Raw genomic sequence first — 14,132 nt, 5'->3', positions numbered from 1 at the left:
GGAAGGAATGTCTATTCACTGTCTAAACACATCAGTAACTTTAATGTGTCAGTATAAGACCGCACATAGTGAATAACGCAGTGTCACTATGCGCTGAGTAAATTAATGGGGAGAAGTGCATGACGCTGATTAGTCGCTGATTGGTCAGCGTCATACACTCCTCTGTACAACGCCCACTTGGTCTACAGTAACAACACGCCCAGTTGGGCATTAAGAAACTACTTAGATAAAGCTAAAATCGCTCTTAAAGGGGCTCTGTCACCAGATTTTGCAACCCCTATCTGCTATTGCAGCAGATCAGCGCTGCAATCTAGATTACAGTAACGTTTTTATTTTTAAAAAACGAGCATTTTTGGCCAAGTTATGACCATTTTTGTATTTATGCAAATGAGGCTTGCAAAAGTACAACTGGGCGTGTTGAAAAGTAAAAGTACAACTGGGCGTGTATTATGTGTGTTACATCGGGGCGTGTTTACTTCTTTTACTAGCTGGGCGTTCTGACGAGAAGTATCATCCACTTCTCTACAGAATGCCCAGCTTCTGACAGTGCAGACAGCGTGTTCTCGAGAGATCACGCTGTGTCGTCACTCACAGGTCCTGCATCGTGTCAGACGAGCGAGGACATCGGCACCAGAGGCTACAGATGATTCTGCAGCAGCATCGGCGTTTGCAGGTAAATCGATGTAGCTACTTACCTGCAAACGCTGATGCAGAATCAACTGTAGCCTCTGGTGCCGACACGATGCAGGACCTGTGAGTGACGTCACAGCGTGATCTGCCAGAAGCTGGGCGTTCTGAAGAGAAGTGGATGATACTTCTCATCAGAACGCCCAGCTAGTAAAAGTATTAAAAACGCCCCGATGTACGCACATAATACACGCCCACTTGGACTTTTACTTTTAAACACGCCCAGTTGTACTTTTGCAAGCCTCATTTGCATAAATACAAAAACGGCCATAACTTGGCCAAAAATGCTTGTTTTTTAAAAATAAAAACGTTACTGTAATCTACATTGCAGCGCCGATCTGCTGCAATAGCAGATAGGGGTTGCAAAATCTGGTGACAGAGCCTCTTTAACGTGGTGAAAATAGATCATTTTTCTAAATAAAAAGCATTACCGTCAGTCACCTACATTACAGCGCCGATCTCCTTATATAGGAGATAGGGCACTTATAATGTGGTGACAGAGCCTCTTTAAAGCTGCGTACAAAATGCCTGTGTGCATGAACTCTAGAATAAAAAGCTGCAGCCTTGGGGTAAATAGTATACATCACCTATATTCTGTCAATGAGAAACCAGTGAGACTGTTCGTATATCCTTCAGCACAGTGCAACAGCCCCTCTGCTCTATCCAGTTATTACAGAAAGGTTCCATGATTGTAACAGCGAGCAGGCAATCCAAATTACTTGATGTCCTCCATTAATATCCAAATATATCTGGCTTGTAAAGTAGCGCTGCAGCAACTTTGCAATGTTGTTTTTGGGCGCACGGCTTGTACAGGTGAAGCACTTGGTTATACAAAGCACAGCCACTGAGTATACGGGCTTCATGGAAAATTAGGGAATTGCTGATGCCGCCTCTATATATGTAGGCATTTCAAGGTCTTTATTTTTGGTGTATATACAATGCGACCAGAGGGTTCCGTGGCCTCAGTACTGCATCTCTTGTGGTAGAACATAACGCAGTCCCATGTGTAATCAGTGTCGTGTACAGCAACCAATCAGATAACTGCTTTCATATTTCACATCTCAGGAAAAATAAAAGCTGGAACCTGATTGGTTGCTATAAACAACATTGACACTTTATGCTGTAACACTTTACACGCATAAAGAAATTTATATTAACGCAGAGCTCAATGAGCGATGTCTTCCGATACATAATATTAGTATAACACTTCACCAACTACAGCGCTAAGTGCCCAGCTCCAATCTCCATACCTGTGGAGCAGCAAAGCGCAGAGAGGGGGCGCTGTCCCTGCAACAAACCGAGGATAGTGGGAGCAAAGAACATACACTCATCATCTGGGTGAGCGATGAGCAGCAGCGGAGCACGTACACCTGGCAGCAAACCCGCTATCCGGCCAGACACAGCGTCCCGCCAGTTGCAGCCCAGCCACCACAAGACCGAGATCACCACAACAAACGCTACAGCCAGCATCGCCGAAGAGGGTGCTCACGTGTCAAAGCTCCGGCTAGGAACTAATACAGGAGACCAAGGTTCCGCAGTTAGCGCAATTCTCAACGCGCATGCGCAATACCTCACCTCATTAACTATTGCTCCACCATTTGTAGGACTTTTTATGTGTAGTATATTCGTGAGAGACGCTTGTGGTTACATGAATACTATAGTGTTTTACCGCCGAACCTGATTTAAATTATTTTACAATGAGAAATATAAAATTGAGATTTTATTTTTTTTACATTGAGAATGACAACTGATATTATTGTAAATAAAAGATACATGTGAAAACCGCAGTACACCACAATGTTTCTCATGGGTACTAGGGGTGCAAATTGAAAGTCACTCTGGTGCACATTTACGTAACCACTCCCTATATTTATGTAACCCCTTTACTGCAACTTAAAAGGGTACCTCAGCGTTAGGCCTTATTCACACGAGCGTGTCTGATTTGCATCTGCAAAAAATAGGCAGTTTTTATGCAAATTAGTGTCCATGTTGCATCAGTGTGGTTTCCGTGTGTCATCTGTATTTCTTGTACATTTTTCTCTGCGTGTCTTTAGCAACGGATGCGTGAAAATCGGACAGCACATGGATGTCGTCTGTGTGCTGCCCGTGTTTTTCATGTACCCATAGACTTCAATAGGCTGGTGTGATTTGCAAAAACAAGCCAGAATAGGACATGCGGTGAGTTTCATGCAACGGACGCACAAGGATTGCATAGGTCAGAGTGCTGTCCGTTGTTAAAATAGACTGCACACTGACGAGAAACACGCTCATGTGAATAAGGCTGGGTTCACACAACCTATTTTCAGACATAAACGAGGTGTATTATGCCTCGTTTTATATCTGAAAATACGGCTACAATACGTCGGCAAACATCTGCCAATTCATTTGAATGGGTTTGCCGACGTACTGTGCAGACGACCTGTTATTTACGCGTCGTCGTTTAACAGCTGTCAAACGACGACGCGTAAATTGCCTGCCTCGGCAAAGAAGTGCAGGACACTTCTTTGCAACGTAATTTGAGCCGTTCTTCATTGAAGTCAATGAAGAGCAGCTCAAGATTACGGGAGTCAAAGACGCCTCGCATAATGCGAGGAGCTTTTACGTCTGAAACGACGCAGCGGTTTTCTCCTGAAAACAGTCTGTCTTTTCAGACGTAAAAGCCAGTTCTCGTGTGCACATACCCTAAGGCTTCACTATAGTATTCGGTAATTGTGTAACGTGTGTTCTGCTAACGCATCGTGACAATAACAATCATTGACATGTACCACTTGCTGCTGGTGGGCATAAAGCTGGCCAGACATAAAATCTTTCAGCTGAGACAAATAAAACGTCTGATTCCCTGGAGAATCTGTAACAGATGCCGAATGGAAAACAAGCCAATGGGTGGTCCTGAATCGGTTTCCTAAGTCAAACTCGCATGCAATAGGTTAGCCACTTATGCCGGCACTTGGGGGGATTATTTGCAGACGCACAACATAGCATGTACACAGGCAATGTCATGTGACCCCATAGACTAACAGTGCGTGTGATATGTCACGTTAGATAAATGCCATGGAGTCCTGGCTAAGACAACCCCTGTCCATATGCGCTTTTAGGTCTGAAGGGTACATTTTGTTAGCAAAAAAAAAAAAATTATCCTGCGATGCCCCCATAGGTTTGTGGGCCAAACAAATGTCAAAAGAGTGGGTGACAGGTTAACATCTGGATACTGTTTCTTCATAGCATTGAAAAGTGTATCCTACACTAGTCAATATTGCGAAAGAAAAGGCATAGGCTCAGGTAGTGGTTCTCCCAAGTAAAAAATAATAAAGGTGTATTCCCAACTTCTGGCCCTCCTACACGGCCCGGCATGGGCCGAGTAAACGTGTGCCAATCAACGAGATAGCTGGTTGATCGGCGCTCATTTGCTCCTTTTACAAGGTGCTAGCATTGGGACGTACATTACTACGATGGCTCGTCCCCATACATTTCTATCATGTCGGCGGCAACATTTCCTGTTTACACAGGGAGATGTGCTGCCGACAACAATATATTTCTGAAAGCATAAACAATACAATTAGCCCATGAAAAAACACTTCCTCGTTCATCGGCTGATTGTTGTTACACTGTGAACGCTCGTTTGCCCGATTATTGGCCCGTGTAAAAGGGCCTTTAGACATTTATGGCATAGCCACAGAATATGCCATAAATGTTTGATAGATACGGGTCCCAGCACTTATATTGAGAGAGGGGGTCATCCAGGCGGGGACCAGTGGAGGGGTTTGCACATGCCTGCGGCTCTCTTCCTTCTGTTCAGTGGGAGTTATGGAAAAAGCAGAGCACCGTTCTTGATATAGGTACGGGTCTTACAGGTGGGACCCGCTTCTATCAGACATTTATGAAAAATGTTGATATGCCATAAATGTCTAACTTTAATTTGATCTGGGACGACCAGTAACTGAGGGGAAGAATAGCGCTGTATGCAGCGACGGACATCACAACGAACTGTTGTGTCAATGGGTTGTGTTGGGCAATGGTGGTATCCATTGAAGGGCAAATCCAGCACTGAAGAATGGTCTTCTAGCAGGTGGTCCTACCACAGCAGACGCATAGTATATGATGGAACTGAAAATCATAGGAAATCTGCTCTAGATATATATATTATTTCCATGGTTGCACGTATAGTTCACGTGTGTTGCGGCACACGTCATTTCTCATCTCGAAGCTGTTTAAAACCCATGTTTGTTCTATTCTTGTTCCACCATAAGGAGCGCATTTCTGTTATATTTTGGGTCAGTGGATTTTCTTTCCTTGATGACAACCCTGATTTATTCATTTACACCCAGATATTATGAGTGATAACAGCTATAAACATAAATCTGCAACTTACACTCATGAAAACAGCTGCTAATATCATTAGTACAAAACATATGTGTCTGTAAATATATACCTGGAGGTTCTCAGAACTAGCCATATAATGGATGAAGTAGTGAGAGTAGTGCTCTCCCCTGCCTGAACGGGCTGATAAAAGAGAACAATCGACAGCATTCTACTGAAGGGACAATGGAGACAATGCTTTACTTTAGGTTATATTGCGAAGATGCCATTTTTAAAACAAGTCTGTATATAGGGATTGCACAGGAAAACGGATAACGCTGCCGCTATAGAGACAGAGGGCAGCGCGCACACATGACGCGTGTAGCTGCGTCTTCCACATATGTGTAGCATGTAGGGTAAGCGGATAGGCCCCGCCCCCTGAGACGGCTGGCGTTTCACTCACTCCCAGTAGCGCTGCACCGCAGGTCCTGGCAGCAGTGTAGTGAGCACATGGCGCATTTCGGATGCGTTAACTGTTCTTTACACCGGATCACTGCCAGTGCAGCACGTTCTTAGTCACACGTCCCTGCGACACACGAATTACCGGCAGTCTTTTCTCCCTGAGCCGTTTGACTCGTAGTGTTTATACCGTCCTGCCAGGACCGTGCGAAGCCGCCGTGTCCAAGTAGGAGGAGGAGTGATCCGGCCAGATCCTAGAACAGTCGCGCACACCCCATCCGGGTGACATAGGAGCCTCTCGGGATATGATCTACGGGCTACAGTAAGCCAGAGCCCGGGCCTTTGTGCCGTCGGGAAAGTGAGCGAAACGTAGGAGGAGAAAAACAGAGACGGGGGGTATACAAAATGGCGGACATACTGCGAATCCTGCCCGGCTAACATCTAGGAAAGGACACTCGGCTTCGACGGATATCGCTTCAAGGAAATAAAGACGGTGAGCGTTTATAAGGGCAGGCCCGTAGGCCTAGGGTACACGGGGACCTGTAGTGAGCGGGTGGATAGATAAGGGAGGCTGAAATAGTGTGTGTGCGCAGACCCGGCCGTGTACCGTGAGGTCACGTTCAGAGGGGCACAGAGCAATGCAGCATCCGGGCACTAAACACCGAGCTGCTGCTCATGCCATTCACTCGGGAATATCATTGGGGGGGATGGGGCGCAGACATTTTTCTGGACTTCCTGTCTGTAATCCCATTGAAGAACAGAAGTCCGTCTCTCCCGAGCCTGAAATGGCTGATAACAGGGAACAATAGACGATGTATTATAACTTGAGCCAGGCATCCCCACCCAAATGATCTCACTAATGACCATTATTGTGGCCCCTCTAGGTGTCACTTAGCTGGCCCGGATTTCTGAATGGCAAATATGTCCAGGTTTGAAATGATCTATCCCTTGCCCCTGATTGGCTGTTCAGGAGTTTGGAAAAGCTGGTCCACAACCCTGTAAAATAGTGGCTGTCATTGTTGTAAAATGAGTGATAGGACTTGGTATAAGTATAAAGCAGCGGATCAGACTCTCATCTAGAAATATTCAGGGACTTGTATTTTTTGGTGACTGAATTTTCTTTTTTACAAAAACGATTAAAAAAACAAACAACCTTTCCTGTTACCTAAAGGATATTTTCTTAGCTGCGCCCATAACTAAACAGCAGCCCAAAAATGTCCGAACTGCTGGGAGATCCAGCGTGCGCGGCAGCTATCATGACATCTAGCTCTCACCAGCTGAAGGCCTTGTTCACACACTGCAGGTCTGATGCAGATTTTACCTGCATTTTTAAATCAAAAAACAGAATTAGATCCAGGAGAGCAAACCTATAAGGCCTTCCTTTTTATATATTTATTTTGTTTTTGTTTCATTCCTGGTTTTGGCTAAATAAATACGTGCAAAATCTACATAGCGTATGCACAGTGTGAACAAGGCCAAAGAGCCACAGGTTGCAGATCCCTTGTTTGGAATTTACATGAATGATAACTGAGCATGCCATAGGGAGGATGTTAGGGGGCCGCAGAGACCTGTAGCAGCGCCTGATGATCATATTGGGCACGTTGGGTTTTTGCAGAACTTCGTTTTTTTTTTTGTGTACAGTTGGGCTGACCCCATAGCCACTAGATCCTGCCGACAATGATCTGATTTGTGTGGCCAGATTTAATATGGTGATGGCTCATACAATGAATGTCTTGTACCGATCTTTATTTCAGGAGCTCTATTAGATGTTCTGCTAAAGATAGTGGGTGCACTTGCTGACAGAATACCCGTACTGTGCAGGCACGAGTCCTCTCAGTATTTCTTTGGGCAGATTTGTTGCAGACATTTCTGCCACTGTCCCGTTTGTCTGAATGAGTCTTGAAGAGATCTATGTTCATGCTGAAGAAACAGCCCTGTTTAGAAGTATGGAGCTGATTTTCCGTCGCAGAAATGCAACAAATCGGTGTGTACATTTTTTTTTACATTTTTTTTTTTTTAACATGCCTGTACAGATTAGATGAATATTGTCTGAACTTGCCGACCATCTATTGTGTACGGGGGAAGAAGGATTGGGCAAGTTGTATTTCAACATGGCCGAGCCTTTGTTCTTACGGGAGATAAGTTGCTGCCAAAGTTGTGTGGCAGCCGCTTATGCCCCTCTCCCCATTTAAATGCTCGTTCGGCCGGGTTGAGAGGAACCGCTGTCGGCTGATCAAGCATTTGGCGAACAGCTATTGAAAGTGTATGACCACCATCGCTATCTGTACAGACTCCTCCCATCTACTCATCAGACTCTTCGGGGCACATTCACTGATATGATTGCAGGGTATTGTGTGGCGCAATCACCTAGACGATTGAGGAATATAGAGCCGACGCTAAACGACACCAGGTACAACTTCTGGTGGAACGTGATAGGAAATGTTTGCAAATCAGTTGTACCCAGTGCGACTTACAGCCATGCTCCCTTTTTCCCAGCAAATATGAAGACGCCATTGCTGTTTGAAAAAGTCACGGGGGAGGGGAGGGGGCTTGATTCTTTAAGATGTGATTGCATTGATGAATGTGCTCCATTCACTGACTATCTTCCCTTAATAATAAAGAAATCTTTCGGAGGGGATATTTGGATTCTTCACCTGATCGGCAGGTTTTGTGTTTTTCTTCTGTTGCTATCTGACGACCGATATAATCGGGGGAATTTATTAAGACTGGCATTTCGTTCCTAAGAATGTTGGAGTAAGGTGCAACACATTTATTAAAAGGCAAATGCATCTTAAAGGGAATGTGTCGCTAAAAAAATATATATATATATATATTTTTTTTTTTAGTTAAACTGTTAGTATATAAATGATTACACATTGTTCTAATATTTTTTATTTTTTCACAAGTCTGGAAATATTATAAATTAGATTCTAATTTATAACATTTCTATGTGCTGGTCACTAGAGGGAGCAATTCCCAAAATTTGAGCATTGGCATGTGGTAAAGCAACCTCATTGCTTTATGCTGCAAAATTTGAGAAGACACACTCGCTCTAGTGTGCTCACACAATCCCCCCTCCTTTTATCCTGGCTAGTGCCAGGAGAAAGGAAGGGGTTGAATGTTCAAACCTCCTACACTGTGCTGCCATTTTTTGAGCGAATGCACAGTGTAGGAGGATTAGATACAGTGGTAATCAGAGTATAACACGAACATACACACACATCAAATACACAAACATAGCTTACCTGCTGTCGCTGCCTCCGCTCCTAGTCCTTGCTTCTGAACATATGGACGGAAGCCGCGACCGGAAGTAGTCATCTTACTGTCCGGCCGCGGCTTCCGTTCCACATGAAAATGGCGCCGGATGTCGCTCTGCCGAAGACCATCCTTTTGGACTGTGTGGGAGCGGCGTACGCACACAGACGGCATACGCTATAGTGAATGGAACGGCTCCCGTTCGCATTCTCTATGGGGATGTATGTGCCGTATTCCATCTCTGTATGTGTCGTTAATCAACACATACAGAGATGAAAAAAAAATGGCAGCCCCCATAGAGAAGTAAAAGAGAGAAAAAAGTACAACACAAAAACACAAATAAAATTTATTTTAATGACATACTAAAAGCAATAACATTTTTTTTTTTTTCGTGACACCTTCCCTTTAACCCCTTCCCGCACCTTGACGTAACTGTACGTCAATGTGTGCAGTAAGTTCGTGCACCTTGACGTGCAGTTACGTCTGTACTTTGACAGTTAACCGCGGCGCTACACCGCAGCGGCGTTAATTGTGCAGGGCGTCTGCCCTGCATTCCCCGTTGCCGATCAGCGGCCTATCGCCGCTGATTTCGGCAGTTAACCCCTTGATTGCGGCGTTCGATTTGAACGCCACAATTAAGGTGTTTAGCGCCGATTGGCAGCCCCCATGTGAAATCACGGGGGCTGGCGATCGTACCCATGGCAACCGGACGCCAGACAATGGCTTCCGGGTTGCCATGTACAGAAGCCTATGAGGACCACCCCGAGGGTGGTCGTCGTAGGCTTCCTGTCAGTGTGACTGTTACGTCACAATGACAGTTGGAATGCATTACACTACGTGTGTAGTGTAATGTATTCCAGCAGCGATCAGAGCTGCAAGTCTAAGTGTCCCCTAGTGGGACAAGTGAAAAAAGTAAAAAAAAAAAAAAAATGTTTTTAAAAAAAAAGTGTAAAAATAAAAGTTATAAGTGACATAAACATGAACTGCTTTTTTTCCTATAATAAGTCTTTTATTATAGGAAAGAAAATGAACACGTAAAAAAAAAAGTACACATATTTGGTATCACCGCGTTCGTAACGACCCCAACTATAAAACTGTAATATTTTTCCTTCACGGTGAACACCGCAAAAAAATAAATGAAAAACAGCGAGAATCACTATTTTTTGGTCACCACCCCTCACAAAATATACAATAAAAAGTCGCATGTACGCCAAAATTGTACCGATACAAACTACAACCCGTCCCGCAAAAAACAAGCCCTTACATAGCTTTTTTGACTGAAAAATAAAAAAGTTACGGCTCTGAATATGGTGACACAGAAAATAAATAATTTTCTAAATAAGTGATTTTATTGCGCAAACGCTGCAAAACATAAAAAAAACCTATATACATATGGTATCGCCGTAATCGTACCGACCCGCAGAATAAAATATAACGGTCATTTATAGCCCAGGGTGAACGCTGTAAAAAATAAATAAAAATCATTGTCAGAATTGATGGTTTTTGGTCACCTTGCTTGCCGAAAAATGGAATAAAAAGTGATCAACAAAATCACATGTACCCCAAAATGGTACCAATGAAAATTACAGATTGTCCCTCAACAAATAAGCCCTCACGCAGCTCCGGTGGTGAAAAAATAAAAAAAGTTCCAGCTCCCAGAATATGGCGATGCAAAATGGGCCGAGCGTTCCAAAAGCGGATAAGATCTGGCGCCATTTATAATATAAGTGCAACACTGGCCACATATCTGCGGATTATTATTTATTTACCCCATTATTATACCCTCTTATTATGCCCCTGATGTACTCTGCCCAACCTACATTTGCCCCCACATTATAAACTGAAATACCAGCAAAACGCCAGAGCTTCTACCAAGCAAAATCTGCGCTCCAAATGCCGCTCCCTCCCTTCTGAGCCCTACAGCGTGCCCAAACAGCCGTTTACGTCCACCGATATGGCATCGCCATACCCGGCAGAACCCTGTTAATATTTTATTTTTGGTATTTGTGGCACAAACTGGGCACAACATATAGTGCACTAAAATGGCACATCAGTGGAAAATTTTAATTTTCACTTTCCACCATCGGCTGCGCATTAAACCCTTCGCGCACCATGACTTAATAGCGTGGTGTGGGGGGTGATATATGGAGCGTCTCACGCGCTGAGCCCGTGCCATACGCTGCGGGTGTCAGCTGTGTATTACAGCTGACACCCGGGACTAACGGACAGAAACAGCGATCGCGCTGTTACAGGATCATGTAAAAATGACAATATACTGCAATACATTAGTATTGCAGTGTATTCTACCAGTGATCTAACGATTGCTGGTTCAAGTCTCCTATGGGGACTAATAAAATATGTAAAAACAAAAGTAAATAGTTATTATTAGTGGAAAAAATAAATATTTTAAGTCCAAAAAGAAACCCTTTTCATATTTTTTTCTCTAAAGTAATGTAAAAAAATACACAAAATTGGTATCGCTGTGTCCGTAAAAGTCCAAGCTATTACAATATGCCATTATTGAACTCGCACGGTGAACGCCGTGAAAAATAAAGAATTTTAAATGGCCAAATCGCAGTTTTTTGGTCACCTTGGCTCTACCAAAAAATGTAATAAAAAGTGCTTAAAAAGTCTTCTGTACCAAAAAATGGTACCAATAAAAACTACAGCTCGTCCAGCAAAAAATAAGCCCTCACACCGCTCTATTGACGGAAAAATAAAGACGTTGTGGCTCTCGGAAAGCGGGGAGGAAAAACTAAAAAGAAAAAGCAAAACATGGATCAGTCCGGAAAGGGTTAATTTATTTTCTAATGAAAAAACATTTATGACCACATGTGGGGTATTGCCGTACTCGGGAGAAATTGCTTTACAAATGTTGGGGTGCATTTTCTCCTTTATCCTTTGTGAAATTTAAAAAATTCAACATTTTAGTGGAAATAATGTTGATATTAATTTTCATGCCCTAATTCTAATAAATTCTGCAAAAGACGTGTGGGGCCTAAATGCTCACTATACCCCTAGATAGATTCCTTAAGTGGTGTAGTTTCCCAAATGGGGTTACTTTTGGGCGGTTTCCACGGTTTTAGTACCTCAGGGGCTTTGCAAATTCGACATGACACCCAAAAACTATTCCAGCTAAATTTGAGCTCCAAAAGCCAAATGGTGCCCCTTCCCTTCTAAGCCCCGGTGTGGGTCCAAACAGCAGTTTATTACCACATATGGGGTATTTACTTAATCAGGAGTTCTTACAGAAAAAAAGACGATTTTTACCTTTACAGACTAATTCCAATGACTTCAGCAAAACAACTGTGCGGTCAAAATGCTAACTTTACCCCTAGAAAAATTCCTTGAGGGGTGTAGTTTCCAAAATGGGGTCACTATTAGGGTGTTTCCACGGTTTTCATCCCTCCAGTGCATTGCAAACGTGACACGGCACTGAAAACTATTCCAGCAAAATCAGAAATCCAAAATCCAAATGGTGCTCCTTCCCTTCTGAGGCCTGCTGTGGGTCCAGACAGCAGTTTATTACCACATATGGGGTATTGCTATAATCGTAAGAAATTGCTTTACATATGTTGGGGTGTTTTTCTACTTTATTCCTTGTAAATATTTAACATTTTTACGTTTTTTTCACAAAAAAAGTAGATTTTCATCTTCACATACTAATTCAAATAAATTTAGCATTTTGAACCCACAGTTTTTTTGCTAACTATACCCATAGATAAATTCCTTGAGGGGTATAGTTTCCAAAATGGGGTCACTTTTGGGGGGTCTTTACTGTTTGGTACCACAAGACCTATTCAAACCTGACATGGTACCTAAAATAGATTCTAAAAAAAGAAGGCCCCAAAATCCACTAGGTGCTCCTTTGCTTCTGAGGCCGGTGTTTCAGTCCATTACCGCACTAGGACCACATGTGGGATATTTGTAAAAACTGCAGAATCTGGGCAATAAATATTGAGTTGCGTTTCTCTGGTAAAACCTTCTGTGTTACAGAAAAAATGTATTACAAATTAATTTTCGAAAAAAAAAAATGAAATTTGTAAATTTCACCTCTACTTTGCTTTAATTCCTGTAAAACGCCTAAAGGGTTAAAACACTTTCTGAATGCTGTTTTGAATACTTTGAGGGGTGCAGTTTTCAAAATGGGGTGATTTATGGGGACTTTCTAATATATAAGGCCCTCAAAGCCACTTCAGAACTGAACTGATCCCTGAAAAAATAGGCTTTTGAAATTTTCTTGAAAATATGAGAAATTGCTGCTAAAGTTCTAAGCCTCGTAACGTCCTAGAAAAATAAAAGAATGTTCAAAAAACGATGCAAACATAAAGTAGGCATATGGGAAATATAAACTAGTAACTTTTTTGTGTGGTATTACAAGTAGATGCATTTAAATTTAGAAAAATGCAAATTTTTGCTAATTTTCTCTAAATCTTGGTGTTTTTTTACAAATAAATATTGAATTTATCAAACAAATTTTTCCCCTAACGTAAAGTACAATATGTCACGAGAAAACAAGCTCAGAATCACTTGGATAGGCAAAAGCATTCCGGAGTTATAATCACATAAAGTGACACATGTCAGATTTGAAAGATCGGCTTCGTCCTGAAGGCCAAAACAGGCTCAGTCCTGAAGGGGTTAATAGATATGTTGCATCTTTCGGCCAAATGTGTTCCACAATTGTGACGCAACAACCGTTCACTATACATTCCCCCCTTCCCATTAGACATGCTGTAAAAACTAAAAAAATGATGCCGAGCAGTGCCAAGACCTTATATGCAACGTGTCACTCAACGTCATCAGTGCTGTGTCCCATACAACAGCCTTTTGCTGCCCAGCGTCAGTACCTTGTTTGAGCCACAGCATGCGGGGGAGCAAGGTACCAGGCTTGGCGCTGGCCTCTACCTTGCTAAATCACACAGAGTGAAATCTACTCCACTAGTTTGAGTTTATGGTGTAAAATATAATTTGTCGAGCCGCTGTGGTCTCGTCCCCTTTTAGGAAGCCACTCCCCCTTTCCACAAAAGTGGCAATGGTGGCGTAAAAAGGCTAAAAGTCGCAATTTGCAATTTTTGTGTCCTTTTTCGACTTATATGCCAGAAAACTGGCATTGAAAGGATGAGAATTTTCCTACTATCTCCTTTGCGTGAGTTAAAGAGGCTCTGTCACCAGATTTTGTAACCCCTATCTGCTATTGCAGCAGATCGGCGCTGCAATGTAGATTACAGTAACGTTTTTATTTTTGGCCAAGTTATGACCATTTTTGTATTTATGCAAATGAGGCTTGCAAAAGTCCAAGTGGGTGTGTTTAAAAGTAAAAGTCCAAGTGGGCGTGTATTATGTGCGTACATCGGGGCGTGTTTACTACTTTTACTAGCTGGGCGTTGTGTATAGAAGTATCATCCACTTCTCTTCAGAACGCCCAGCTTCTGGCA

The 14,132-nt window shown here is 42.9% G+C and overlaps 2 protein-coding genes across 7 annotated transcripts in view; one reads left to right on the top strand and one right to left on the bottom strand.

Moving 5' to 3' along the window:
- Positions 1-2,199, bottom strand: part of PIGL (phosphatidylinositol glycan anchor biosynthesis class L) — a 142,912-nt gene extending 140,713 nt beyond the window's left edge. For both annotated transcript variants that reach the window (XM_075854380.1, XM_075854381.1), the window contains exon 1: positions 1,938-2,199. In XM_075854380.1, the coding sequence (XP_075710495.1) occupies positions 1,938-2,157 (220 nt within the window). In that variant the 5' untranslated portion in view covers positions 2,158-2,199. The remainder of the gene's footprint in view (positions 1-1,937) is intronic.
- A 3,253-nt stretch (positions 2,200-5,452) lies between these two features.
- The window catches only part of NCOR1 (nuclear receptor corepressor 1), a 173,041-nt gene continuing 164,361 nt past the window's right edge, over positions 5,453-14,132 (top strand). For 4 of the 5 annotated variants that reach the window (XM_075854369.1, XM_075854367.1, XM_075854371.1 and 1 more), the window contains exon 1: positions 5,453-5,935. The gene's annotated coding sequence lies outside the window, so the exon portion shown is untranslated. The remainder of the gene's footprint in view (positions 5,936-14,132) is intronic. The other variant, XM_075854370.1, reaches the window with a different exon arrangement.

The sequence above is a fragment of the Rhinoderma darwinii genome, chromosome 2 (genome assembly GCF_050947455.1).
Source record: "Rhinoderma darwinii isolate aRhiDar2 chromosome 2, aRhiDar2.hap1, whole genome shotgun sequence".
Classification (NCBI taxonomy): Eukaryota; Metazoa; Chordata; class Amphibia; order Anura; family Rhinodermatidae; genus Rhinoderma; species Rhinoderma darwinii.
Note: the sequence above shows the minus strand (reverse complement) of the source record. Positions and strands in the feature narration are given on the sequence as shown.